The sequence below is a fragment of the Syngnathus floridae genome, chromosome 14 (assembly GCF_059516105.1).
Source record: "Syngnathus floridae isolate MCC-2025c chromosome 14, RoL_Sflo_1.0, whole genome shotgun sequence".
NCBI lineage: Eukaryota > Metazoa > Chordata > Actinopteri > Syngnathiformes > Syngnathidae > Syngnathus > Syngnathus floridae.
The window spans coordinates 8,837,866-8,865,235 of NC_142426.1; the positions used below are offsets into that span (position 1 = coordinate 8,837,866).

Consider the following 27,370-nt stretch of genomic DNA (forward strand, 5'->3'; position numbering starts at 1 on the left):
AAATAGCCCAGTGTTACATCACACAAGGGCTGGAGGTTGATGTGCTCTCATATCAAACTTTGTACCCTGGTCTCCCTCCCATGTGTCCAAAGACATTGAACAGCCTGAGGAGAGGACCAACCATTTATTGTGTGAAGTGTATGTGTGTGTAAGATCCACATAATGTACATTACACTGTGTTGAGTGGCTTACATTAAGATTTTAACAACCTTGGCAGTATCATTCGAAGTGCTTTTATTAGCAGTTTGTCTGTTGACAGTACAATTATGCTACCGCATGATTCACTCCACTTACGATAAGATTCATCCTCATATCGGATTCTAATCGCAATTATGTTGTGATTGGTATGTAGTCGTTGGAAAGGTTTCATTTCTGGAGCGAGGTATAGTCTTCTTTACATGTTCTGTTGGTCCAAAAATCAGATTAATATTGCGTTTGTGGAATATGACATCATCCGAAAATTCACCTGTTTTTATCCATTTTGGGGGCGGCCATTTTGCCAGCAACAAAGAGCATATGTGGTGTCATCTTAAGTTAATGGCAAGTGGCAAAATGGCTGCCCCCTGAGATGGATAAAAACGCCGCATAGAACATATGAATTGTAAAGAAACGACCACAGGCATATATTCTTTATCCTCTTAAAAGACTCAAATTAAAATAAATGTAGCATGCTCAGTCACTTACAGTAGTAATTCTTCACTCAATCAGTCAACATAAAGGACACTGGGAAAAAAAAGATTTTAAAAGTCATTTTATTATTATTATTACATTCATCAATTTCAAACAGCAACAACAACAACAAGGACAACATAGCACGGCTCTTCTGTGACAACATGAGGTAGATGCCGACCGACGCTGCCGCCGTGCCGCTTCTCTCTCTCTGCGAAGATTGTGTGAGCAAGTTGCATATTATTCAACGTTCATTCACGTGGACCTTATTTTTTTTTTGGGGGGGTGCAGACTTCTGATTAACACTATCATTTTGGGGAATGGGGGGTCTGATTAAAATTCCATGATTTGGTTTGGCAACTTGTTTAGTGCAAGTTTACTCCATTTCCTCACGTCTCAGTGACATTCAGTAGATCGACCCGCTCTAGCGTGCATGCAATCAAATTTTTTTTATCTCCACATGATTATCAGTCCAACTATAATGCTTGAAATAAATAACAACTCCCTGGTGAGCGCATACAGATACGCGGTTAAAGACACATTTTAGGTAGATTCTTCTTGCTGACACTAAAAGTGGGTCAAAGTTACACGCACACAAACAAAACACATCAGTAACCTTTAGCAAGTAAAGGAAGGGGGGGGGGGCATGATAGAATATATTAATAATAATAATATGGTAAACTTTAAACAGTACAGTAGTCGATTTCTCTGGCTTTGTTTTGGCTCAAGCAACATTCTCTCTTTTGCCCTGCTCTCATTGGTCCACGCATGAGTGAACATCACTTCTCCTTAAGGCATATTTTTTGGAAAACCCTGTGCACAAACTCATAGGAAACAAATTCTCCCTTTCCCATACACAAGGCAGTGTTTAAAGGGGACATATGGAAATATTACGCAATAATGTGACATTAAAGAACTAAATAAATGTCTGCTTATTTCTCAAATTGTGTGGGTCACTTTTGAATGGAGAAACAATCAAAGCCAAAAGGTAAGAAGAGTTGCATTGAGATTTTTTTAGGCTGCACTGATTAGCATTAGCGAACGGGGTTTGTTTCTGATAAGTGGTGCTCGGTGATATGATTTAAGATCAAATAATGTCTCCTTTAAATTCAATTTGAATCAAAAGCCTTTGCACGCTGCGCTGGATAAAATGTGCTGCAATATGGCCCAGGTGTCACAGATTTCCTCACCCACCTTTTATTTTTTATTTTTTTGATAATATGCCAAATAAGGGACTTTCTATAGAGCATGTACTGTCATATGTCCAGTCGGCAGTGTTTTGTGTGGAGTTGTCAGGCAGTGAAAGGCATGATGGGGCAAGAAAAGGTGCAGCTCGATGATGTCTTTTGTGCCGGGAAGAAAGTAAACACAGGGAGAAACCATCTTGCCCTCTCATTTCCATAAGTCTGATTTTTCCCTTTTAAAAAACCCTGAGATAAACGCGTACGTCCACGAGCGGGCGCACGGGTGGTTGACGTACAATTATAGCATAGCTTAGCGTCCATCACGCTTGTTCTCCTCCCACGGCGAGTTCTGAATGGCTGGCGTTTGCTTGTTTGGGGTTCAAACGTGGCGTCCGGTGAGAAAGTAGAGGGGTCGGTCCTCGCTGCAGTTGGCTGTCTGGAACTCGTCGCGTAGGCGAAACTGCCACTCGTCCTCCAGCTCCAGACGCACGATAGTCTGACGCAGGGAGCTGCGGTCCTGGCAGATGACGCACAAGGTGGCGCCTGTACCACGCCACAAGAGGGCGGCGTTAGTGCCGATTCCGATCTGCCGTTGTCGTACGATGCGGCGTCTCACCTTTGAGGAAGCGGAACTTCTTGAGGAGTCCGGAGACGACAAAGGAGTCGCAGAGGTACAGCAGCAGGCCGCTGAACACCAGGCCCTGGTGGTTGAGGTTGGTGGAGTGTGGACGGGAGTTGATGTAGCACACGGATATCTGATACGCACAGAACAGACAAAGTGTAAGTGACACCGACTTTAACACCTACTTACTCTCGTAGGACCCTTGACAGAAAAAAAACCCCGATCCAATTGACAAGATAGTCGCACCAAAACAAATGTGGTAACCACCCAAAGTGATCACAGCTGCCATCTAGTGGCAGAACGTCTAAAACTCATAAATAAGATTTATTTACGACTCAAAAGTCAGCACATACCTCCGGGCTGATATTGAGGTAGCTGTCAATGGACAGGACCGGGTTGTTCGGGTTCTGAATGGCTTTGGGGAACAATCGGTGGCTGCAGCTCTGCAGGAACTTTTCCAGCAGAAACTGGGCCGGCGCATCCAGCAGGGTCTGCTCGCTGTCGGGGGCGCACACGTACTGCGAAGGGCTGATGGGGGCGGGGTTTTCCATTTCCTGCAAAAGAAGAGAAGCGCCAAATAAAAGCAGTATTAAAGCTTATTACGATTTTTTTTTAGGTCTGCTTAAGATAGGCATGCCTAACCAAATTTCACACCACCAAGTAATAAAAGCTTTAGGGTCTAAATTTTCACAATTTACCCCATATGGACAAGTCAAGGCGCGCACCATGAGTTTGGGTTTGACCATGTAGTCTTGGTTGCCCCCGACTGGAATGTACTTCTTCATCAGGCTGAAGCTGTTAAAGCGACACAGCAGGAGTCCGCTGCTGTTGACCCGAAGATTGAAGTCCACCTCCTCACAACTGTAACTAAAAAAAAAAAGAATCAGATTTTTAAAAAAAAAACAGATCCAGAAGCAACCAAGCAGGTGACTTCACCGTCCCCACGCTTACCGGTTGAGGTCGTACTGGACGTTCTGGGTCAGATCCACGTTGAGCAGGACAAAGTCGTGCAGGTGGCCCCTGCTGAAGGGCCTGCCGGGCGCCTTGCGAGCAAGGCCGCTGTTCCACTTGCGAGCTCCACACATAGCGTAGAGGGGGATCTTGGGCGTGGTCTCCATGTGGCGCAGCACCATTTTCAGGGACACGTTGGTAAGAACTGAGCCGCCACCATCGGATGTCTCGCTGCGAGACCAAACAGTTGGGTGAGACGAGGACAGCAGACATCCACAAAAGCAAAAGGGGTCCATCGATAAGGACAAAGATAGACGGTGCCATTTTAATTCTGGGTTGGACTGAACTGTGTAGGTAGCACCTGTTGTCAGCGGGCTGCTGGGCGTTCCACAACACGCACGAGTCGTCCATCATGACGATGAAGGGCCACACTTCCTGCCGCTTGACGCCTTGCTCCTCCCACCGGTTCCTCTCCAGCTCCAGGTTGTGGTAGGACAGTTCCTTGATCATGAAGCGAGCTGCGCCTAGAACGGACACAAACACCAATATTATCCACGTATATGTCGAATATATTTTTTCATCCCTTACCGACTCCGGAGTTGTTAAACATGGCGGGCAGAACGAGCAGGATGTGGTTGGGCCAGTACTTCCTGTAGTGGGGCAGCTCAAAGTGCTTGACCACCAGGATGTGCAGGTGTGCGGCGCCCTCCATGGCGTGATAGATGTTGAGCAGGCCGTGCTCCTGGCGCCCCGTCGTTGGCGTGAAAATGGGGCTCTTCAACAGGTCGGGGTCCTGGACATCAACATGAAAGACCCCCTTGTGTTGTGTTACAATGAGTTCCTGCATGCTACACAGTGTCTATAAAATATATTTTTTACAATGGAATATTGCTTTTCTTTCGATTTGTTCATGGATGATTGTAGACTGTACCATTAATGCCATAATAAGTCAAATAGTAAAAAAAGGCAATTTCCATAAATTCTTGGGTAATCCATGATTATTTGGATTTTAGCAGAAACCCAATGTATATAATGCATCTAACTAGATAGATAACAATAGCAAGCCACTTGAACTACCTGTACAAATATAATTAATGGGGACAAATTGTTAAGAAACATGAACCATTTAATTATCTTTTTGAAGCTGTAATGTGTTAATATATTAAATATATATTACATTAGTTAGCAAGTTAATGAGATAATTATGGTTCAAAGAAAACCCTGGGGGAAATCGGCTTTTATGGCTTTAATGGCACAGTCCGGCACCAAAGAAACAAAATGGCACGATCCGTCCCTGAAGCAGGAAGTAGCCTGCCCAATAAAAAAATGGACAAAACCTGTTTCTTTAACTTTTATGTATTTATTTATTTTTGTTAGATATTGATTCCTGTATAATTAGTTACTTAGTTAGCCAGCTAACTGTTGCTGTTATATAGCAGGGACTCACTTTAGCATGAATGGTACAGTCCATGACCCTATAATAAAAACAACACCTTTTAGTAGGCTAGGACCCGATGCCATTTTGATTCTATGATGGACAGTCCTACAGACACCCCAGTGGCAGAACGCAAGTAATATTTATATACTGTTTACATTTAATGACTTATTATTTGGTTACCCTGAAACAAAAATTGTTTTGGTAGCTACAGTGTAAACCTGCATGTTAACTAATTACAAAGCGAGCTACTAAGCTAATTGCTAGCAAGATGCTAACTAATATTCAACTGAGCTTTATTTTAGAGACATGACATCATGTAAAAATGTATATTTAATGGGTAATTCTTTACAAATTGCCTCACAACAGTAATGCAACAATCTCTGACCACAATTCATTATGTTTTGCGCTACCATTAATCTTGTGTTTTAAATATCTCATATGCTATAGTTTTCTTTTTTTTTTTTGTCTGAGGCTAAGGCTAAGCATTACTGTATCTTTCTAATGGCTGAATGTTTTGCTCAAGAATTAGATTGTCCAGAACCTTGAGTACTAACCTTGGTGGAGACCAGAGGAAGGCGCATGCTTTCCAGGTGGCTCCCCTGTTGACTGAAGACAAAGTGCTGCTCCTTGTCTTTGGGAATGACAAACTGGAGCTGGACCTCCTCACCGAGCATGGACGAGCAGAAGGTGAAAGCGTGGAATGTGCACTCAGACAGCTTTCACACACATTGAAAACAGTGTTGAGAGAATACTTGGTTAGCGTTTGAAGGGTCTGATGGACTTACTAGAATAGTTGGAGTGTACAGCATTTTCGCATAATATTAAACATAAAAACATGTCCGGAGTGGGTGTACTCACCTGCGTTGCAGGGCTAGCGTCACAGTAATGGTGACACTGCTCACAGTGATGAAAGGCATTGTGAGCCGCGAAGCGGGTGAGTCGTATGGACTTGGTCTCCTGCTTGGCTTCACTTTGGCTTCCGTCTTCTTCCTTCAGAACTGAGGTCGAAAAATGAGAATAAATGGCTTGAATTATGAATTTAGTCCAAAACAAAATGTTATGTCAGGTAAATTACTTGCTACCCTAGCGTCTAATGTTTTGTAAAAATGTCTATTTCGCCGCAGCTGTGCTCACCTTTGGAGCGCTTTGGCGTCTTGTCGCAGTGGACGGGGCTGGCCTTCCTGAACTTGGAGCCTCGGGGGTTGGGGTCAAAGGGAAGCTTGCGTATGTCTTCGATGTCAGGCCACTGCGCATTTACGGCCACCTCGGACGTCTCTGTCGCGTCAAACTCCCGATTAGCCACCGCGATTGACACTGACAACCTCGAGTGTCAATCATCCGTTACCTTCGTTTGCCTCTTCCTCGTCTGATTCTTCCTCATCAAACACGTCGACCTCCAACAGTCGGATGAGCATCCGGAATAAGATGCGAAGGAATTGGAGGTAAGCTCCCGTTTTGCCAACCTGGCAAGAAAGCATTGCTTAACAAACTTCTTGCCCGTTTTAAGTCTTCAACTTTCTACCTGTGGCGGTCCACTTAGGAGGAGGCGTCGAGGGTGCGACGTGGATGGCGCCTCGTAGTCGGCGTGGTGCTGCTTGGCGACGGTCCACCGGCGATAGTGGGCGCTCTGCTCCCAGCCGTGCAGGCTCGCCGTGACCGGGGGCCTGAGCGGGCTGCTCCAGGCCACGTCGGCATGGGGCAAGAGCGAGAAGGAGCTCAGCTGGCTGCCCGAGTCGGCCGACAGCAGGTTGTACGCCGGCCGCGACATGATGACGGTACGTGGCGACACGCGGGCCGCCGGCTTAGGGTGGCGGCGGCGGCCACATTGCGTGGACTGGCTGGGTCGCTGTGCCGACGAGGAGGAGGGCGACGGCGAGGAGGAGGAAGAGCTGGAGTACAGTGACGGAGGGGCCTTGGAGGAGGTTTTGGGAGGGTTGGAGGGGAACTGACTGCCCATGGAGTCGCATTCCTGCTTGAGGCCCGACGTGTCGACACCTTTGGACGCGCAGGCGGGGGGCTTTGGGACGGCCTCCGTGTTGTCGGATGAACTGACTCCGTTCTCCACCAAGGGTCCTGAGGTCCTGGTGGCCACACTGCCGTTGCTCTGAGGTCGCTCCAGCTCCTCACCGTCGTGAACGACCTTCTCGGCGTCCGACTCCCGAGGGCCGGCTACCTTCTTGGGCTCCTGGACCACGCCCACTGACACGTAGGTGCAGGCCAGGCCCACCTCCTGCTCCAGGGCCGTCCGCGTCAGGTAGCTGGAGTCTATCAGACGCAGGTCGCTGTATTTCAGAGACCTAGAGAAGAGGAAGTTCATCAAACATGAAGCAACAACTACCACTAAACCTCGAATAACTCTCCAATTAGGGTAGAAATGTGCAAAGACCTGGGGAAGGTCTCTCCAAGGGGGTCTTTCCCCGTGAGGATGACGATGCAAGGCAGACCCTCCAGATCCTCGTAGGTGAGCGGCACCCAGTCTTCATTCTCGCATCCCCGCCAGGCCTGCGACAAAACACAATTAGCTCTGAATTTCCCAGCTGGCGGTAAAGCTGAAATGCAAACTATCTCACCCGCAGGCGACACGTGAAGTTCCTGGGCAGAATGATCTCCGAGGCGGGGCTTCCCAGCAGCACGGCGAAGCACAGCTGGAGGCCCAGCTTGTCGCGCACGTCCTCGAGCCGCTCGCGTGCCAACATGGCCAGCTGCAGCGAAGGCACGCGCACCAGCAGCATGTGTCCGCGGCCTTGCGAGCCCTCCCGGCCGGGCGCGTTGATCAGGTCCTCCACCATGGCTAGAGTCTCTGGCGTGATGTGGTCTCTCAGCGACGGCGAAGAGGTGAGCGCCATCATGGCCTCCGTGTACTGCTGGATGAGCAGGTAGCTGCGGATCACCATGCTGTGCAAGTGGGGGTGTCTGTCACCACAAATGAAAGTGAGTGAATGAATGAAAAATTCCCTTGGCACATTGTCACTTTGAAAGTTGTCTGACCTGTGCAGGAGTGTGTGGACCATCTTCTCAAAGGCATCGTCACAGCGCAGAATGGGGCTGGCCACACCCCACTGCAGGGATCTGCTGTAGTCACCCAGCCCAAAGTAGGCCAACTCGCCGGGAGGGAGCGACTCCTGTTAGAAGGTAAGCACACAGCATCATCATCATCTATTAGCTCCTTCATATACTGACAAAAAACATTTGTGGCTTTTATTGTCAGCGTTATGCATTCAAATCAGGAACATTTAGCCTTGGCAGCCTTGTGATTGCGGGCAGAAGGAAAAAATGCCCACTAGGCGGCGCAGTTGAACTAGCACAACGCCGCAGTACAGTCGGCATCCATCCATGACGTTATCATAATTGGAAAGAAGACGTTAATGATATTGAATTGATTTTGCAGACGCTCACCAGACTTTGATCGGAGGGCCAGTGCACTTCATTGTGCACGCTGATGCGGGACTGGCGGGTCTGCAGCGTGTACGGGAAGCAGCTGACCTGCAGCACCAGCAGGTTCATTGCATCTAGGACCTCCTGGCAGTTGACCACGCGGTCGGCCAGACCTTGCAGCTCTCCGTGGCACACGGAGCCCGACAGAGCGCTTGTAAAGTGACGAGAAGAAGAAGAGTCAGGTGATATTGAGCATCTTTTTTTCTCAATCGGTTCTAGATAACTACAACGCATTCTCTGGATGTTTCCGTTTAGTTTTATCACCATGCGGGCTAAATTCCTCCTCCCTTTGTTATCTTCATAAAAAGAGACCAAGGTCAGACTGGCAGTCAAAATATACATGTATTTTTTTAAACAGCATGTCTGATACCTGGTGAGGTCAACATGAGAGTTGTCGTGGATAAGGACGAACAGCGTGTACGGGTTCTGTTTGACTTTCCTCATAAAGGCCTCCATCTTGGCGTGCACGTCAGCATCCAGGCGCACCACGTACTTGTCGCACTTCTGAGGCGGGCACGACTCTTCCATCCCCAAGTCCAACAGGACGCCTGCAGAGAAAAAGAAAACGTATTTTCATGCAAGATGATTTGTGTGTACATTTTTTTTTTTCTTTTCACCTGATTGTCGTATGCGCTGTGCCGTCTGATTGACCAGAATGTGAGAAGGCGGCACCAGAACCAGGAAATCTACTTTGCAGAAGCGGCCCAAGTCCAGGTTCTGGCTGCCCGAGTCGGCGATGGAGCAGACCTGCGAGAGGAGGCGGCGGGCCACGCTCAACTGCGTCGGAAAGATCTGGAAGACCTTGCCGAGGAGTTCTGACCCAAACAAACAAGGGACATTAGGTTGCCGTCTTTTCATTTCGTTTTGCTTTCTTATGTTTATGTGCTTTTTGGGTTCGATTTCCATTCAGCCAGTCTCGGAAAAAAATAGTCCACTCCACCGCTTTTATTTCTATTCAGTAAAAAGATTGTAGAGCTTTTCGCCAGCTGTACTACAGCTGTAAAAAAAAAAAAAACGGTACCAATGCAAATATTGTTTTGTTTGTTGTGGTGTGGTTGCAGCCCGAGTCTCACCTCTGTCCGAAGGTGGTGACATGCTGGCGGCCTCCTGCGAGTGGATGTGGTCAGTGACATCGCCCTGGAAGGGCTGGATGACCTGGCCCTTCCGTCGCCGCTGATACCGCACCAGCTGCTTGTCCAGATTGTCCCCTGTGAGCACAAGCAGTCGCCATGGTAACGTACACAAACAAGCAGGAGAACATGAGCAAACACACGCACGGCATACAGTACGTAGATAAATGCAAGATATCCGTGCCCAGTTGATGAACTGACTCTTATTTTTTTTCTGCTTACCTAGAGAGGTGGTTTTGAAGTGAGACGCCAACACGCTGACTTTCCCTGTGATGAGCTCGTAGCTGATCTCCTTCAGGAACTCGTTGGTGGTCAGCATGCCTTCGGCTAAAGCCCTCGCTTGGTACTTTCCTGTGGTGGATACATATTTTTTCGTATTTTTAACAACGGCCGCACAGTAATCGCATTCCAGTTCACAGGAGCTGCTACGAGGCACGTACCCAAATAGGCTTGTGATTGCCTATTCACGCCACAAGGTGTCAGTAAAGCATTTCTATCTTCAACAAGGCTGATTCGTTTTGGAAAACAGCATGTGAAATGATTACAATGTCGCAAACGTACCTAATACCATCACGCAGAACTCGTTGCCGCTCATCTTGGAGGAGTATATGATAAGCACGTAGGTGGGAAGCGACTGCCGGAGGTGGGGGCCCTCACTGAGGGAGCGCAGTGACTCGCAGATGCCCTCGCCCAGCGAATTGTGGGTGACCACCACTTGGACCGCGCCCCCGGAAACGCTGGCCTCCAAGCGAGCCAGCCAAGGCAGCTGGGACGGGGAGATGGCGGGACCGCCGGGACAGCAGAGCATGGCCTTCAGGACGATCTGCTCCAGCTCTTCACGAAGGGGGATCTGATCCGGACCTGCGCAACAGGTACGTTTGGCCATTTTGGTGCTCAGTCCACTCAGTCACAAAGACGTTTTTTTTTTTTCCTTCAGCTCACCTAGACGTGCCAGGTACTGCAACGTGAGCAGAATCATGGTCTCCACGCTGAGCTGCTGGCTGCCGCTAAGGCCGAGGCTCTCCAAAGTGTTCTCACTCAGCGGGCTGTTCTTGTAGCAGCCCACCAGCAGGGGGCTCACCACCACTTCCCCCACATTGCCGTAGAAATAAGGTAAGGTGCCGTGCCCTGAATGGACAGCAATGGAGCGTTAAACAAACATAAAGTCATTTTTGGGATCAATTTAATTGAAATGTTTCCAAACATTTTGAAGACATTTTTGTCAATTTTAGTAGCCAACGAAGAAGAAGAAGAGGAAGAGGAGTCTGGTACCAATGAGGATGACGGGGCGAACTCCCACACAGTTGAGAAGGTTGTCTGGGATGATGACGGATGCCCCCGCACTGACAGGCTGAGGCTGGATGACGCCCGGCCCCGGGGCTTGGGGAGAAACCACAGAACCCACGACAGAACCTGCACAGTAAATACGAGGATGAAAACACAGGTATGATCTAATATTCTATTCAGGTCAAAGGCATTTTGGCGGGCAATTTACATTTAATAATGGCAGTAAATTTTTTTTAATTTTTTTTTTATTATTCCTAATTCTCCAGTCGCTCTATCTATCTCCATGGAGATAAGAGGGTGACTCATCCCTAAACGAGAATGTCAGCATTGTTGTTTTGTCGTCCTCATAGCAGACTTGGAGAGATTATTAGGGGGAGGAAAAAAAAGCCGTCATAAACATGTCTGCTGAAAAGGAGACAATACGCGGGTCAAGCTAAGAGTCTGATTCACGGATCTTGGTGCAAAAAAAAAGAATATTCCGGAACCCACCCGGAGGGCAGACGACGGGTCGGATGGCCGGCACGGGGACGGCCGTGGGCGGGACCGGGACCATTGAAGTGGGATGCCACCTTCGATGACGCTTCTTGGGAGGACCGGAGTTCATGGCAGATGACACTAATCCACACACACAAAAAAAAACCCATCAAATTGTCACGTTCAACGTGGAACACAACAAACAAGCAGTGGCGCACGCAAGTCTCACCCGGACTGTCTCCCAAGTCGGGGCTTCGATACGCTTGGCCCTGAACTCCTAAGGTGACCTGGGAGGGGCTGAGTAAGGGGGGACGCCCGTCCACAGTCAAGCCATTTGTTGGCCCGTTTACCCTCAGGGCGGTGGGAACTGCAAGGAAGAAGATCCATGCATGGTAATTAAAGAGCTGGCACATGCCACAAGGCCTTCTTCAATAATGGGAAAGCATTTCAATTGCCAAGAGGACACTTTCCAATCTCATACTCATTGTGTGCACAATACATTGGTGTCATCCATTGTGTTTTTGCTGTCAATAACACACAACCTTGGAAGAGGAGAAAACCTAACAAGTCATTACTGCATGCCTTCTTTTGCTATTGATTGTCGTGTGTGTGCGTGTGTGTGTCTAAGCAGAGGTTAATCTACGTGTCACTCCATGTGCCTTATGGTAACCCCTGAAAACTGTAGAACACAATTGTCAGTTTTCACCTAGCGGGAGCGTCTTGTTTCCAGGCGTGGAGCCGAGAGGCTTGATGAAGCCGCACTCTCTGCTCAGGTCCGGGTTATTGAAGAACACGGACGAGGCCGGCGTCATTCTGGTGGGTGGAGAATCTGGAGGAAAAAAATCAAATCAGGGTTCAAGCAGATTGGTCAGTGACTTTCATTTTTGTTTCTAATGCCAGAAAGCAATTTTTAATGATTTGATTCTTTGACTCGGCCTTACCCGAAAGGGAGAAAGGAGACGATCCGTTTGCGCTGGTTCCTCCGTTCTCTTTGCTGCTGACTGAGGACGACGAGCTGGGTTTGGACGTGGACGCCGCCCCGCTGGACAACTGCCGTGTTTTACTGTCTGAAGAGAGAAAGGCCAAGAGAGAGGCTGGAGATCCGGTGCAAATGGGATGGAGACCTTCGCTACCTTTCCAGCAGATGAGCGGTCCTTTGCACAAAGCACCCTGAGAGTTCTTCACCAGGTAATACTTTAAGTGCTTCTGCTTCTTGGGCTGCGTGGACAGCTTCAGGTTGATGTGGTTGGAGAACTCGGTGAAGTAGCGAAAGCCCTTCTCGCCGCAGCCCACGCAGTTTCCGGAAAAACCTGCCATGCACAGGAAATTGTTTCTTCAAACCAGATGGACAGACAAAATGGCCGTCCCGTCGGGGAGCACGCTGACCTAAAAGTGCATTTTTGCCGTTGTCGTCGGGCAAAAAGCGGCGGTCCACGGCGCACACCAGGATGTGCTCGGCCACGCTGGGGGACTTGGCGCCGACCAGCTCGAAGCCCGTCGGGACGTCGATGGGCTCCGTCGCCATGGAGACTAGGCGCAGGTCCTTGCCGGCCTGGCAGAATCCTGAAAATGAAAATTGTTATTTTAGTCATAGGAGGAAACAGCTGTGGTGTCTTGACTTGAATCGTTTCTCCACTAAAAACGACATTTGCGGAATCATATCAGTCAGTATTGCCGTACATATTATTTCCAAAGAATAAGAAGAAAACGCTGAAAAGTGCAGATATTCTTTTTAAAAAGGCTTTGAGAGTAACATGCTCTGCTTTTTTCTTTTTAGGTCCTCCAGATAATTGGTGACAATTAGTGGGCGGAGCTTCCTGCTTCACACCTGTTACTGGCCCTTGCTAGCGGTATGGATTAGCACTGCTCCATCTCTACCTTCCATAGTGCAGCAGCCCTCTGGCACAGGAGTCTGCAAGTAGGGCAGCGGGGGACTGTTGCTATCCGAGTCTTCTTCCTCTTCCAGCTCCTCCGCGTCATTGGATGAGTGGCTGTTGGTCAGCAACTCCTGGGCGGGGAGCTCGCCGCTGTGGGGTTCCACTTTGGGTTTCACGTCAGCTAGAGGATCATCATCATGATCATCATGGTATCCTGTGAGAGTACGCACACATGCACGCCACTGACTGACCGTCCACGTTGGCAGGATAAGGCTCGGGCTTCAGGTAGAGCTGCGTGAAGATGGGTTGCGGATCTCCGCTGCTGGAGCGCAGCGACGCCTCGATGGAGTTGTGCAGGGCCTCTTCGAAGCGAGCAGATTTCAACTGCCCGGCGTAGGAATTCCCCATGATCTGGTCGGAGGACAAAATAGGGTGAGCTGGTCACGTGCAAACACCTCCGTACTTTCGTCATTTGGTTCCCCAGCAAATGTTTGTACTCGGCATTTCCCATTCAAGCCAAAACTGGTGGGTGTGGTAACCACCTCCCTTCTTCAAAGGAGGTCCACTCTGTACATCTGTCGAGTGTCTTGGGTGGCATCCTCAACATGTGTTCCCAACGAGAAGGATCATGAAAAAAAATCTGGCTGAAATTTCAAACCATGCCCCCCCCCCCCCCTTCTCATTGTTTTTCGGTGGTGCAGAAATGTAGTATCAAGATACTTTTTGTGATGCCTTCATGGTGAGTGTAGGAAGGAGAAGTAGAAAGCGACTCACTCACGTGATGAGTGTTGGCAGGCGTGAAGGGACTTGTTCACCTCAGCTCCACGCTGGGTCGCCACCACTTGGTAAAGACATTTCAGTCACGGCTCTGACACCTGAGGGAGGGAGGGAGGGAGGGAGAGAGAGAGAGAGAGAGAGAGAGAGAGAGAGAGAGAGAGAGAGAGAGAGAGAGAGGGAGGAGGAGTGTGCCGCTGCACATTAGCTGACAAACGTACATGTCATCTGATGCAATTACCATGAGAACAAATTAAGACTCCTGCTTTGCAAAACATCAGAAAGACCTCGGAGAAGATTCTTGAATTTTTCAGAAGGTACATCAAGTGTAAATGTAACACAGAATTTGTGAAAATTGTAGGATCAAAAATAGTGGAGGAAGTGTGATGGTCTAGGGCTGCTTTGTTACATCAGGACATGGCCGACTGGCTGTGATTGATGGAACCTTGAATTCTGACCCCAATGACCCCAAGCATGACCGGATCTCAATGCAATACCTGGCCCTGCCTCTAGGGTACTTCCACACTACGGGGGATGTTTGACTTCGCGTTGGCCGCACATAATCCACGCTGCTACTTTGACCCTTTGACGGAGTATTGTTTAACCACTCAGCCTGTTACATAACACAAAGCAAAGTCCCCCCGACTCCTGTCCCCATTGACCCCTCGTCATCACCAAAGCGGGGTCCAAGTCCTGAAAGTGTACACACGTTTTTGCACGGGAGCTGCTTATGGTCAATGATTAGCCGCCTTTGAAACAGCCAATCAAGTCAATGTGTCAACCAGGAAGCTCCTCAAAGACGGCGGCCGGCTTTCTTCTTGTGTCCTCACTTGATCTCGTATCCAATCAAGTGGGGCAAGTTCAAGCTACGCCTCCCTCCGCGAGCAAGGAACCGACCGTTGGGATTGTTATCTGACAAGCCACACTGAAATGGCTCCACCAAAAGAGAGGACCATCAAACAAAAACCACCTCAATCTTGCCTGAGGCATTTCAAGACGTCCGGTTTTTCCAGTCATGACACTCGGACCAACTGTACTTAGGACCACAGCAGGAATGCGGAGTAAATGGGCCCACTCATTCCAGTTCAAGTCAGGACCAGCATCCTTCACAGGCTTGACTTTTTCCACTTTCTTTTCTACTCAGCATTCCCCATTGCAAACGCTTGAGGAGTAAAACCTCTTGTATGTTTAACCAAGTGAATATTTATATTAAATCACTTGCATTTGGGTATTAGTAATTCACCCAAATCAAAGTTTGACCAAGATTTTGATCTGATTAATTTGAGATTCTGGCTCTCAACCCACCAAAATAATTGATACTGCTTGAAAATGTAAATGTGATTAATTGTAAAATATATAATAAATTAGGATTAATTATTAGTCATAATCCAATAATTTGCAAATCAATTAAAATATGTATTGTTCATAATAATCATGCTAATAATAATAAGTTGAGATCATCATCACCACAATAAGAGCAATAATAATGAAAACAAATGTCAGAACACTTTAAACTTGTATTGAATTCTGTCATCTTTAAAATGCAGATTCCTCATCGTACATTAATCAAAAGCTGTAAATGAAGAAATTCATTGTTGAATTGAAAAGGTTTTTAAGTCCGATGTGCAACCAAAATGGTAATCCTAATTCAATACAACCACACTGCTTTCTAGCTTTTGTTTTTGCATTCTCTTTTGCTCCTGCCTCATAATTACATTAGAACAGGAGCAGGGAGGCTGCTGAATTCAATTGCAGCCTGTTTCCGCATTCAAAACACCCCCCCCTCCTGTTTTTTTTTTTTTGTTTTTTTAAATACGACAGAGTGCAAAATAAAAGGGGCGTACTTCCCCACGCCGTTAAACTTGCGCTCTACCCGTCGCAACATTGGCCATGGATAAGACGTCACACGCATAAAATAAAACCAGATAAGCATCAGGCAGGAGCGCTCATTGTCATGCAGGAAAGAGGCTGCTGTTAACATCAGAAAAGCAGAACAGGGGGGAGCAGAAAAAGGACTAACATCTCACCATGTCCTCTAGATGAGGCGCTAAAAGCCTCTCTCGTTAGAGCTCTTCACTTTACCTTGCATGACCTTTTGAGGCTTTTGAAATCCCAAATAGTGCAGAAGACACAAAAAAAAAAAGCTCCTTGGAGGTGTTAGTCCATTGGGAGTAAATCCTTGTGGAAAGTCCAGGCAGGCATGTGGAGCTAGCTGTGTGTCCTCTCATGACCCACACAGTCAAGTCAGTCAGGCTGCAATGGGAATCTTCCTCTCTCTCGCTCTCTCTCCCCCCCCCTCTCTTGCTCTCTCCCTCTTGCATGCAAACAAACACACATAGACCCCTCCCCCTGCTCCCCCCTACTCCCCCGAGGTGCCCTCCTCTGAACTGCCTGTGCCATTTGCCAAGGAGGAGGAGTAGAATGCATTCATCTGAGCCCCTGTGGTGACAGATGTTCTGCTAAGGCAGAGGTGGGTGGTGGAAGGGGGGGGGTCAAGGAAAGAAAGATGTTTAAAAGAGGGGAGTGATGAGGAGGAGGGGGGGACTGCCACGCGTGACCCCCCCAACCCCTGCGCGCCAGCGTAGGCCACTGTGTCAAGTTTGGTGAATGGAGGGCGACGACGGGAGGGTGTGACTTTGGATGGAACCAATTTAAGCTTTTATTTCATAGGGCGGGAATTGGGGGTGATGTTGAATCTGTTGGAAAGCCAGGCAGCATTTTGTCACCACGGGATTGACCCCCACATCAAGCGAAGAAGAATCAAGAGTGGTGGTGGGGGGGCTTTCACTCCACTGCTATAAATACCACTGAGTCATCCTCTGCAAAATAAATAAACGGAAACGAGCGACAGGCGGAATGAGGGATTTAATGGGCTCATCTCGCTGTGCCCAGGAAATAGCCTTCACCGATGACATGCACAATGCCACTCCATTACAGATGATGCAATTGAGGGGCGCTCAATCAACCTCCGCTGAGGCCCAACAATCTTATTTGCACCCCATATGCTTATTTGGAAATGAGCGTAACGTGTATGCCAAATATCCGTTAGCACATCGATAGCTTTTAGCATCTTGGAAATGACCTGCTTTGGTGACCTTGAAATTGTTTCTTGTTGCTTTTAAAGTAAACCTCAACTGGGAGTGGCAAAGAGACAACTGGAAGGAAGCAGCGTGCAAGTGAGTCTTCTTTCCATTTCTTTTTAGCGACATTGTATGATGGCCTCTCGTTTGTGGATAGTGAGAGATTACACGTAAAAAAAAAAAAGACACTCAGTCCCACATCGCATACAACCAAAATGAAAGAAAGCCACTTTTAATTCTTCTTCTGCCATGTTTGCATGATGCCTGAGTGTTTGTGAGGTCACACTTTATAGTGACCCTGTTGATGAGTCCCGTTGCCAAGTTCCCATTGTGCAGTATTTTGGACTACTTTTCAACACTATGGCCTCTTTGTGTGCGCCTTTCCTGTCCGCTAATGAGCCGAGTCAAGAATTTGTCGGGTAAACAGAAATTCCGGACGGCGGGGGAGCAAACGCACTTTATAGCTTTGTGCCAATATTTACCCGTCCGCATCAGTCAATGACAAGGATCCTATCCAGAATTGAATGTGTACAGTAAATGGCATTAAGCCCGTGTTTCAGTTCATTACCGTGGACGTGCTCAAACAGTTGTTTTAATCAAGTCGTGCGCGGCTCTTCGCACCTCCCCTCCAATGGCTATACGAGGGGCAAAGTCAGCGCGAGGGGGAACAGCTGTAAATGCCACGCCGGCCGGCCGACCAATGGTTGCCTCCATTAAGGGTGGGGGGAAGGAGGCTTTCACACGGCTTGTTGTTTTTGTTTTTCTTACCAAACAGCGGGCTTGAGTTTGACTGCCAAATAATGGCTGTGGCATTTTTCAGCTAATAATATATCTTGGAGAAAAAGTGAGCGCAAGTTCAAGCCATGGGAAAAAAGCTGTCGGTGTGATTTACGCCCGGACGAGCCCCTGACTTTGACAAGCCCCCTACCACAGTCCCATCCTCCCGCAGCATCCTAAATAGACCATTTAAAACGCAGATAATGAGTAAGCCTTCAAAAACAACAACAAAAGAGTGCGGATTGAATGGCTTCCCGCCCCTAAAGCCGTCCGTCCCTCAGCACCGCACCCCCCCCTTTTCCTGGCTGAAGGCCCGCCCGCACAAAGGGTTAAGCATCTCCGCCGCCACCTGTGGAATGATGAGTCACATGATGTCATAAGGTTTCTTCCTCTCTGGGATTCCCAGGGGAGAGCCGAGTGTTTTTGTTTTTAAGCTGACTCAGCAGCCGCCCGACGAATAATAGAGCACTTTACTACCATTATCTTAAAAAAAAAAAAAATCCTGGATCACATCCTACGTGGCCTTAGTATTTTTTTTTTTAATTGAAACAACCAATAACAATATGCAACATTATTTACATTCCTATTGGGAATTAACCATAATACAGGAGGGGGGGGGTGTCAAAGTGGGTGTGAAGCTGCCCTAAGGTCTAATAAGCTTGACTGTTTACTGTACCCCTGTTTGTCAGGTGTGTGTGTTGGGGGGGGGTCTTGGTCTAACAGCTGTGACAACACATGGCGGCTCTGACACTGCAACATGAGGAGCATGAGGTTCAACTGACAAATCCACAAATGAGCAATGAGCGAGGGCGGGCGGAGAGGAAGTTCGACGAGCGAGCGAGGTGCCAATTAACACGTCTCGCCTCGCATATCGTCACCAAATAAACAAACAGCAAAACAAAAATGGCCGCCCATGGCCAAATTCCCACGATAGGACGCGTGAGGACTCGCACCGCCGTCCGCCGATCCCATTTCCTTATAAAAAGCCCCCCGTCCCACTTCACCCCTGACCCGACACCGCCTGCTGGGCCCTGAAGTGCAAATGTGCGCTAGTGAGGATAGCAGATGAGCTAAGGTCATGCCAAACAAAGGCGGACATTCTTCGTGAATGCCATTGCTGAAGTCGGCAGTGACGCAGAGCGGGGATAATAGCCCTGGCCGGCCGGCCGGGCCCTCTCCGTTTCTGGGAAGGTAAAAAAGGGTTTCAGGGGCGGGGGTGGTGGGTGGGTGGGCGGGGGTGGGTGCGGGTCTTAAGCCCGAACAAAAGGAGCATTTGGACACATGAAGAAGTCATCATCATTAAGCCACTGGAAGTTTACTGTCCAGTTATAAAGCTCATTTCAAAACCAGGGGGGGGCTGGAAAGGGATTGCCCCCCCCCCCTCTGGATCACAATTATTTCACCAAAGAGAATGTTTTTGCATGTTAATGAAAATGTTCAAAGTGCAATTTCGATTTGTCATTTTTAAAATTTGGATTCATTTCAATTATTTTATAGACCAAGGTGAGAATCTTAAAAGAGCAGTTTTGTTTGTTTTCAAACTTTTTTTTTTTTTCTTCCCTAATGTGGAAGTACTAGAACGACTCCAGGAAAGTTTACTGTTCAGTTGTCAAGCTCATTTGGAGGTGAGGCGGCGGGTGTGGGAGTGAGGAGGGAGGGGCTAATTCCCTGGCTTTGATTGGAAGAGGTGACCTTGCCACACACGCATAAGTTGAAGGGCACGGCTTTTAACCTTCAGCTGAATGCGAGCCGCTCAGCGCAGGCCGATGACCGTAAATGTAACATCAAGCAAAAGCCGCTAGTTTTAATTTCTAATCAATGCATTTCACAACATGGCAATACAATCAATTAGACCAGTGGAATTTTAATTTCTTCAAATAGTTCTCAGCTGATAAATGTTAATTTCTCTGCAGATTTGTAAAGATATAGTTACTTTTCATCAAATGTATTTTTGATCATATTTTGGGGTGCCTGGAATGGATGAATTGGATTTACATTATTTTGAAGGGATTTTTTTTTTTTCCCCTCCAGTTTTTGTACCACTGGACTTTAGATAAACTTCCTTGGAACGGATGACTCCCTAAAACTTGAGCTTTGTTTACATTTTGCAAAGCAAAATAAAAAACTTTCGTCTACTTAGATTGCTTTCTGTTTCGTTGCGGACATAAAGATGATTTTTAAAAACGTTCCCATTTGGTGTGCATGGCAGCAATGCTGCTTTACAATGCTGTTCGTGACTGTGCAATAAAAAGCAAGAAGGCCCGTCAGTGAACCCAATCTGCATTTTACAACACTGACGGGTTGAACGCCAGGCCAGGCCAGGCCAGGCCAGGACAACGCACAACTCACACACAAACACACACTCGGGACCCTAATGCCTTTATGGACTTATTCAGGGCTGCCATATTGAAATGAGTTCTATTTCATACAGTAAACCTGTCAGTGGTTGTGGTCAAACGTCGGTCAATGGTAAAGGGCGAGATGGGTTGAGCAGAATGTTTCATTTGGGTGGGGGGGAGTGGACAGAAGCATTTCAGCTTAGTGTCGTTTTTTTTTTTTTTTTAAGAATATTTTACTCTTAACGTCAGATCTTTGTTGACCAGGCCTTGCACCCCCCCCCCCCCCCCCCACCAGGGCCGTAAAGTGTTGCTGGTATTTGTTAGAGGGTGTAAAAAGAGAGCCGTGCATCACATTGAGCGTGCCAAGACTATCAAAACATTGCCTCTTATCAGATGACTGAAGAGCTCACATAGGGGTCAGGTTCCAGTTTGCACCAGTGGCTGCCATTTTCCCAAATCCCCTTAAGGCCCCCCTCCCCCTTACTATAAAAACTAATTATAATATTATATATATATATTTTTTCTTCCATTCTGTGTAACCGAGGTGACAAACGTTCGCCATGAATCGACATGAACGGTTTAAGAAGTGGAAGTGGAAGAAAGGTGGTCCAAAAGTAGCGTAGCAAAGGTGGCTTCTTCTCTGTTAAATGACTTCAATTCCATTGTATTGCTTGGCTTAAGCCTCCATTCACAATGTCCATCTGTCTGCAGGATGAAGAGGTCTACAGGCCCTTCATTCAGGTTTACTGTCACTTTGCTCTATCAGCCAGGTTCTGTGTGTGTGGGAGGGGAGGGGAGGGGGGGTTCAAGCCCACCAACAAAAGCCTTGGATCCACACGTCCATTGTCCCATTAAGACAAAAAGATTCCTGCTGATGCATGACGGGAATTAAGCACGTCACCGGGGGCAACCTGGTGCTTATTAATCAGCCCGGTTTGTAACGGGGGTGGATCGCCGCTGACGCAGCAATGGCGCATGCCCGGTCGGGGTCAGGAAGAGGGACGTGATGGATCCGGCTGACCGCTCCGCTGAAGGAAGTCGGCAGGGAAGGGGGAGGACGGCCCGTGCGTCCAGACACTGAGAGGCCTCTTTGTCCATGCGTCACTCACAAGGTGCCCCAAGGAGGAACAAGAAAGGAGCGGCGCCATGATGGAAGATACCGGGAGCACACAACAGAATTCTTTCTTTCCACCGTCACGGACAATTTGGGTTTGGACTGCGACAAACGCAGCTATTTTAGATTTTAAAATGAGTAAATGAAAACAAATTTTCAAGCTACTTGGGTAAAATTCACATTCTTTCATTCTAAAATTTGCCGGCAAATGCTTTTGACTGGACAGCAATCATTTATTTTGGCTTCCTGCTCAGTTCCATTTGCGGCACTCTCTGTTTTGATTGGTCTTCCGGGAAAGCTTGCGCCCTGGTTTGAAGCATATCGACCCGATCCGTCAAGTCAATACACTGATCCGCACATGGATCAATACGGAATTATTTTCCATGTTTTCCTTTGGCTGTGCTTGACCTGCAAGCGCTCATTCGGGGTGAATGAAAGGAAAAGATAGAGAAAGGGAGAGAGCCAGAAAGAGATAATGACCTCCCCCCGGCTCAGCGGAACGTTGAGTTCTCGCAGCGTGGGCCTGGGTCTTGGTCACCGTAGCCTTGGACGATCTGTGAGTGCTGACGGGGGGGAAAAAAAAAAATCAAATGCGCAGGCAGACGAGTCTCTCCCACGTAAACGCTGGCAGCATCAACACGGGTGACCTTGTGTTCCATTACGAGGGAACGTGAATGTCCTGTTTGGGATTTTGGATGACAATGCGGCTGTTACCTTGACACAGCTAGGTGGACTCATCTTCCATAGCTGGGTGCTAGCAAGTCTGAAGGAAAAGAGCATTTTGGAAGGACCCTTCCAAATAGCCCATTTAAATTTGCTCTTTGTGCAAAAGTGACAAGAGTCATCAGGAATTGATCAGCCCCTTTTTTATTGTAGCTTTGACACAAAATGTTCTCTCTCAAGTGACAATCCATCTAACCCAAAAAAAATGTGGTGAGTCTTGTTAACTTGTTTATCTTGGAGGGAAAAATACGAACGTGGCAAGCCAAAACAATGAGCATCCATCCACCAGACAGATTTTCCCATACGGCCGGCCGGCCGGCGCTAAAGCACAACATGTACTTGCCGCCTGGCCGCCGCTTCTGGGGGCTGGCATCCGAGCCAGCCAGCGAGCGAGGAGCGGATAAACGGCGGATGGAACAGCCCGTGAGAACACACTGTTCTATAACAGAACATTGTAAGAAGCCAATCCACCGTTGGATCCTTTCCAGGGCTCAATGGCAAAAAGCGAGGATAACATTACAAAGTGCTTTTCATGAGCGCACGTCAGAAGGCCAAAAAAATGCGAGGGCATCCGCCACAGTCCTCGACAGTGATTTCATTAGCCCCGCCTGACATTTTTGCCACCAAATACCAGTCACCCCGTGTGGCCCGGTACCAAATGGCCCGGGATGGCGACTTTGGTTCATTAACCCGGCAGGCAGGCCCCTATGTTTGTGTTATGTGTGAGAGGCCCGCTTGGCCTGGTTATGCCATCACACGCGCGACCTATTAACTTTTGTTGCGGTAAAGCTCCCTGATGAACGAGGCAGGAGGTCATTGCGGGAAAAAGTGGGCTCACCCCCCCCCCCCCCCCCGCTAGTTTTGACTTGCTGAAATAATTCAATTCTTCTCATTCACGTCTCTTGATTTGACTCTTTGTCAAGCATAAAATCAAATAGTTGCATCCTGATGCAAAACGACCCGTTCCATCCTCACTTGAACATCATACAAGTCTCATTGACTGCATTTCCAAAATGACAAACTGCTGCTGGCCAAAACGATGAAGTAGCTAATACATCATAGCGGCGCTGGCTAATGGAATCAAATAAAGCTGCTTCCTGCAGGTGAAACGAAGCTATAACAGCTGAAAATGGTGGTGGTGGTGGACCCCCCCCCCCCCCCCTCCTCCGAGAGATCAATGCTCATCTACGGAAAGGGTCACAGACCTTTGACATCTCCTTTGAGCCGGGGGAGGGGCTCGGGTCTTTGTGGAATTGCCTTAAATGATCCAATTGTCAAGCGTGTCGTGCGTCCTCATACAGTACGACAGGCCCAAAAAGCTTCGACTCTCTCAACTGGATGCCAGCTGCCCGGCCGGCTTCATCCCTCCCTCCCACACGTGCCATTGTGGTCACTCCTCATCCTCCCCTTGGAACCTTATCGGCCGGCGCCTCGCCTCCGCTTTCACGGTTCAATGGACGGCCTTGGACACTCGCCACGGCATATGGGCTAATATTGCAGGCGAGGAAAACTTCTACCGGCAAAGTCTGTCTGTCATATTAGCGCAGCGTGGGGACGTGAGGAACGCAATGTTCCTTGCATTCTTGACCTCTGGTTAAAAGTTTACAAGCGTGTTGATCCAGGTGGAAAACATCTCACACATCAGCAGTGACGTGCTCCACTAAACCAGAAAGCAAATGTCAGCGCTTGACAGTTAATGGACCACGAGTTCATATTGCTTTTGAAGTTGATATTGATTCTCACCAAATATGCCCCAAAAAATAATAATACAATACAAATGCCAATATTTCTATCAATGATCAACTTAGTGTAAAAACATTTTTTTTTGGGCCTGAAAAATCTTTATGACTCATTTTAAAAAGTGATATCCGGATATTTGGGAGGAGGAACCATACTAAAAATAAATGTCCAAAGCTGATGAATGAGGACTTGAAGGACCGCCTGTTTTGTTCATTACGTGAAACAATAGTGCTAATCCGTGTGGCTGGCCCTTGTACCATCTGCAGCACTAAGTGCTCCTGAAAGGATCAAGAGGAGCATCTGCCCGCCTCCCTCGTGCTTGTTTTGCCATCAAATGATCAGCGAGGGTGTCGGGAGTAATAGATTTGCCCTTTATGGATCAATATGCAAAGAGAAAGCAAATCGGCGCCCGTGCGGTAATCCATCCCCTTTTGTTATGATAGCAAATCCAAATCCCGGTGATGTCATAACAGAAACGATAAATTCTGGGACGCCCAAATGTGAGCTCGGGAATAATAAAGGGAAACTAAACAAAGCCGTCGGTTCCCTTGGTGACAATTAGCCAAGGCGAGGGCGGATGTCACGTAGTCGTTTTGAGCTTTGCCTGCATGGGAGAATTATCAAAGCAAGAGAGCTCATTATAAAAACATTTCTGCCATTTTAAACAAGACTTAGAAACAACAATTCAGCAAAAGGTCCTAAAAGGTCACAATGATGATCTGCATTTTTGGAAGCTTCTGCTTTCTTCAGTCGGAATGAATTTACTCCTCAGCCATGATATGTTTTAGCGTTCCAATTCTTCAATCCGTGTCCTTGTACGAGTTTGGTAAGAGTCAAGGTTGACATTTTGGAAATAACCGAGGCCATCGGGAGGAGTTTAATATCCACCCTTTGTTCTTCACGGTGAGGAATCCAACAATATGTCTTTCAACAATATCAGGAAGTGTCAGTGGCAGGATCACTTTGATTTGGAAAGCTGAGCTTTGCAATTGTGCCACGCGTAGCTTTGAAGGAAGAAGGAATTTTGTTCCAATTGTTTGACACGCAGATCAAAAGAGTTTATGAAATGAATGAGCGAATGAATCAAAACGATTCAACAGGGCTTCTCTCATTTCAGGTGCCCAATAATGACTTACAACTCATGTTTTAAAAATGAACACATAAGACGATGGGTAGAAGGTACACCTCCGCTCGCTCCCCCCCGCCCACCCCTTAGCAACAACGCTAAAAGAGATGTCTCCTTCAAGGCTAAAGGGACAAAAGCTGCCACGGTGAGCGATTTCACAGAGACCCTTACTTATCTCTGCCCAGATTAAGTCCCAATTGTTTGGCAGGGGAACAAAGATGGCCAGTGAGGAAACACCCCCCCCCCTGCAACGGGCCAGATGGTCAGCGTTCAGAGCCCCTGACCCCTCCAGCCTTGGTCCTGGCGGACAGCATGCAGCATGGTGGCCACCCAACCAACCAAGAAGCAAGCAAGCGTGCGCTCACATGATATCGCTAACCTTCATAGAGTCACTTAACCCCCGTAACTCTCCCTGGTGGAGCTTTTGTTCTTACGCTCATTTGTTGGCCACTCCAGAATCATTTTGAAAGCCTTTTTAAAATGCATGTTAGCAAACAGCAGTTATTAACATCATCCAACTGCGCAATTCCACTCCGGACCAATTCATTGATTATTTTTTTGTATTATTCATATATTATTGATAGATTTAGCTCTATAAGCAGGTTCTTCTTCATATAACTTGTTATAATTGAAGCAACAGCGCCTCTGCTGGTTAGAGCCAAGCACTGCGCTCTGCTATTCTTATTGTAGAAATGGTTCATTTGGCAAATCCACGAATTCTCAACTGAATTGAATTAGCTTTGCCTTTACGATTCAAATTGATCAACAACGACTTGAACGAGCAATGCAATGTATCGTCTGAGTCAGTCTGGCTCTGCGTGCACATTTAAGCTCCTGAGGTATTCACAAATTACAAACAAGGAGAGGAGGACGAGCGGGGGAGTCTGGGACGAGGAATGCAACCTTTAGGACAGCGGCCGTGCGGAATGGCAGATTAGGCTCGGTGAAGACCGACTGGTTTGCCTGTAATTACAGTCACAGAGCATCTCCCTTGCTAGCTAGACCTTATCTGATATGACTTTATCTGCAGCGCCCGAGCTTGTTTCGACACTACAGCCTGCGGGGCAGCCATAGGAACGCTTGGCGGCGTGTAAATCATTTGAGAGCACGGGTGGGTGTCAAACTCAAGGCCTTCGGGCCACGTACGGCCCTTAGATGTCAAGTTGGAGCTTAGTTGTAGACTTGACTAAGAAACTAGGAATTGACCTAATACATGTCCCCCCCCTTGTTGTATATTTGACTATTCAAATAAATACAAATATAAGTTTAACATTTCACTTATTTTGAAATTTTGGAAAATGATTTACTATCGAGAATCAGGGAGTTATTTCATTCTTTCGGTTTTAAATTTGGAAGATATGCTGATGATTATGTACTGTTCTGGGTATAATTGAGGAAATTGAAAATTGATGAATATATTTTATGTAACGCGCCATACACAGAACCTAATCACACACATCCAAGCCGAGAGAGTTTAAGGGCATGCAAACAGTGTTGCATCTCTAGCTGAGGGTGCACACGGTGACTAAAGAGCACATCAATAGTAACCAAGAAGCAGAGTTGCATCTCTTCAACAACCAGTCAATTTTACACTTTGGCCTCAACAAGACTTGACCCTCAGGTTCCAAATTTAAAGTCCCCACACATGTGCTTCTACTGTCAAATAATCTCATTTATTGAACACGGGAGAACGAGATTTTAACCTCGGACCTGAAAACTGCGAGGCAGCGCTCTGTCGACATGACAAATTTGGCAGTGCTCCGCCATGACACTGGTGTGACACTAGTAATAACACGTCGTGTAATGGGGGAAGGGGGAATGGAGGGGGGGCAGCGGGTGCTTCACCTTTTGCACAGAAAAAAAGGCAAATACACCAAATTGCACTGGGAAAAAAAAGCAAAACCTGTGTAAAAAAGCATGCCGCTCGATTTGATCTTCAAGCAATTGCGTCTGGTTTGAGTCAAACTTTGCAAGCTTGCATTCGGCTCTGGTCAACGCGCACAACAGGCAGCGGCGACCAGCCGGAAGCGCTTCAAGACCCTAAACGTGATGAACTGGACGCTATTTTCATAGGAGCGGCAGAACGAGCATCATGCGTGTGCAGGTGTGCGCGTGTGTTTTTGCACGCCTACCTTTCTCCACGCGACGTTGCGTTGTATTCGTGTTGGGTTCCTTCTCCGAATCGTGGCCGCGGTGGGCGAGTTGAGTTCCTGCCGCCAGTTGTCCCAACTGATCAGGAGAGCGAGTGACGTCATCGAGACTGTACGTCCTTAACGACAGCGCAAGAGCGTACAATAAGTTCTACTTCGAGAACATTGCGTGTGGGAAGGGGGGGGTGGAAGTGTGCGCGTGCATTGCAAAGACAGGCTTTGATAAACAGACAGATGTCAAGTGTGGGAGAGCGCATTTATTGATTGCCCACGCGCACATAATTGCATATTCAGTGCGATGGTCACGCACGAGAATTTGCATTATATTAGCGTTTTACGGTGCACACGTGATGCACGACGTGACACCCTCGAAGTTGCGCGCGGTAAAGAGCGCAAGCTCATAGGCGCAAATGGCTTGAATTAAATTGCACGACACCGTCCTCTGGTGGTCAAAAAACTCAATTTACTGGCGTTCTAATT

The 27,370-nt window shown here is 47.7% G+C and overlaps 1 protein-coding gene and 2 long non-coding RNA genes across 12 annotated transcripts; 2 read left to right on the plus strand and 1 right to left on the minus strand.

Annotated features, from left to right (window-relative positions):
- Positions 1–734: 734 nt before the first annotated feature.
- On the minus strand, positions 735–27,049 carry greb1l (GREB1 like retinoic acid receptor coactivator). Of its 10 annotated transcripts, none has more exons than XM_088397180.1 (33): positions 15,924–16,112; positions 13,846–13,942; positions 13,319–13,478; positions 13,069–13,248; positions 12,577–12,753; positions 12,324–12,500; positions 12,132–12,257; positions 11,897–12,019; positions 11,420–11,557; positions 11,206–11,331; positions 10,702–10,842; positions 10,372–10,557; positions 9,991–10,290; positions 9,652–9,780; positions 9,373–9,507; positions 8,917–9,114; positions 8,670–8,847; positions 8,261–8,450; positions 7,853–7,986; positions 7,435–7,777; positions 7,251–7,366; positions 6,387–7,161; positions 6,210–6,327; positions 5,999–6,139; positions 5,723–5,862; positions 5,419–5,580; positions 4,015–4,243; positions 3,788–3,950; positions 3,427–3,657; positions 3,201–3,342; positions 2,829–3,029; positions 2,470–2,608; positions 735–2,396 (listed from the first exon to the last, which is right to left on the minus strand). In XM_088397180.1, exons 3-33 carry the CDS (start codon positions 13,473–13,475, stop codon positions 2,233–2,235), a joined length of 5,859 nt encoding a protein of 1,952 aa, XP_088253306.1. In that variant the 5' UTR covers positions 13,476–13,478; positions 13,846–13,942; positions 15,924–16,112; the 3' UTR covers positions 735–2,232. The 10 variants fall into 10 exon arrangements, with proteins under 10 accessions (XP_088253306.1, XP_088253307.1, XP_088253304.1 ...); XM_088397181.1 differs by having other exon boundaries at positions 4,015–4,219; positions 15,924–16,111; XM_088397178.1 differs by having other exon boundaries at positions 8,261–8,847.
- LOC148387567 (uncharacterized) lies at positions 4,705–7,216 on the plus strand. Its single transcript, XR_015862787.1, has 4 exons — positions 4,705–4,997; positions 5,388–5,551; positions 5,989–6,306; positions 6,405–7,216. It is a non-coding gene; the product is annotated as an uncharacterized LOC148387567 (long non-coding RNA).
- Positions 22,701–26,532, plus strand: LOC148387568 (uncharacterized). Its single transcript, XR_015862788.1, has 3 exons — positions 22,701–24,517; positions 24,732–24,885; positions 24,949–26,532. It is a non-coding gene; the product is annotated as an uncharacterized LOC148387568 (long non-coding RNA).
- Positions 27,050–27,370: the final 321 nt, after the last annotated feature.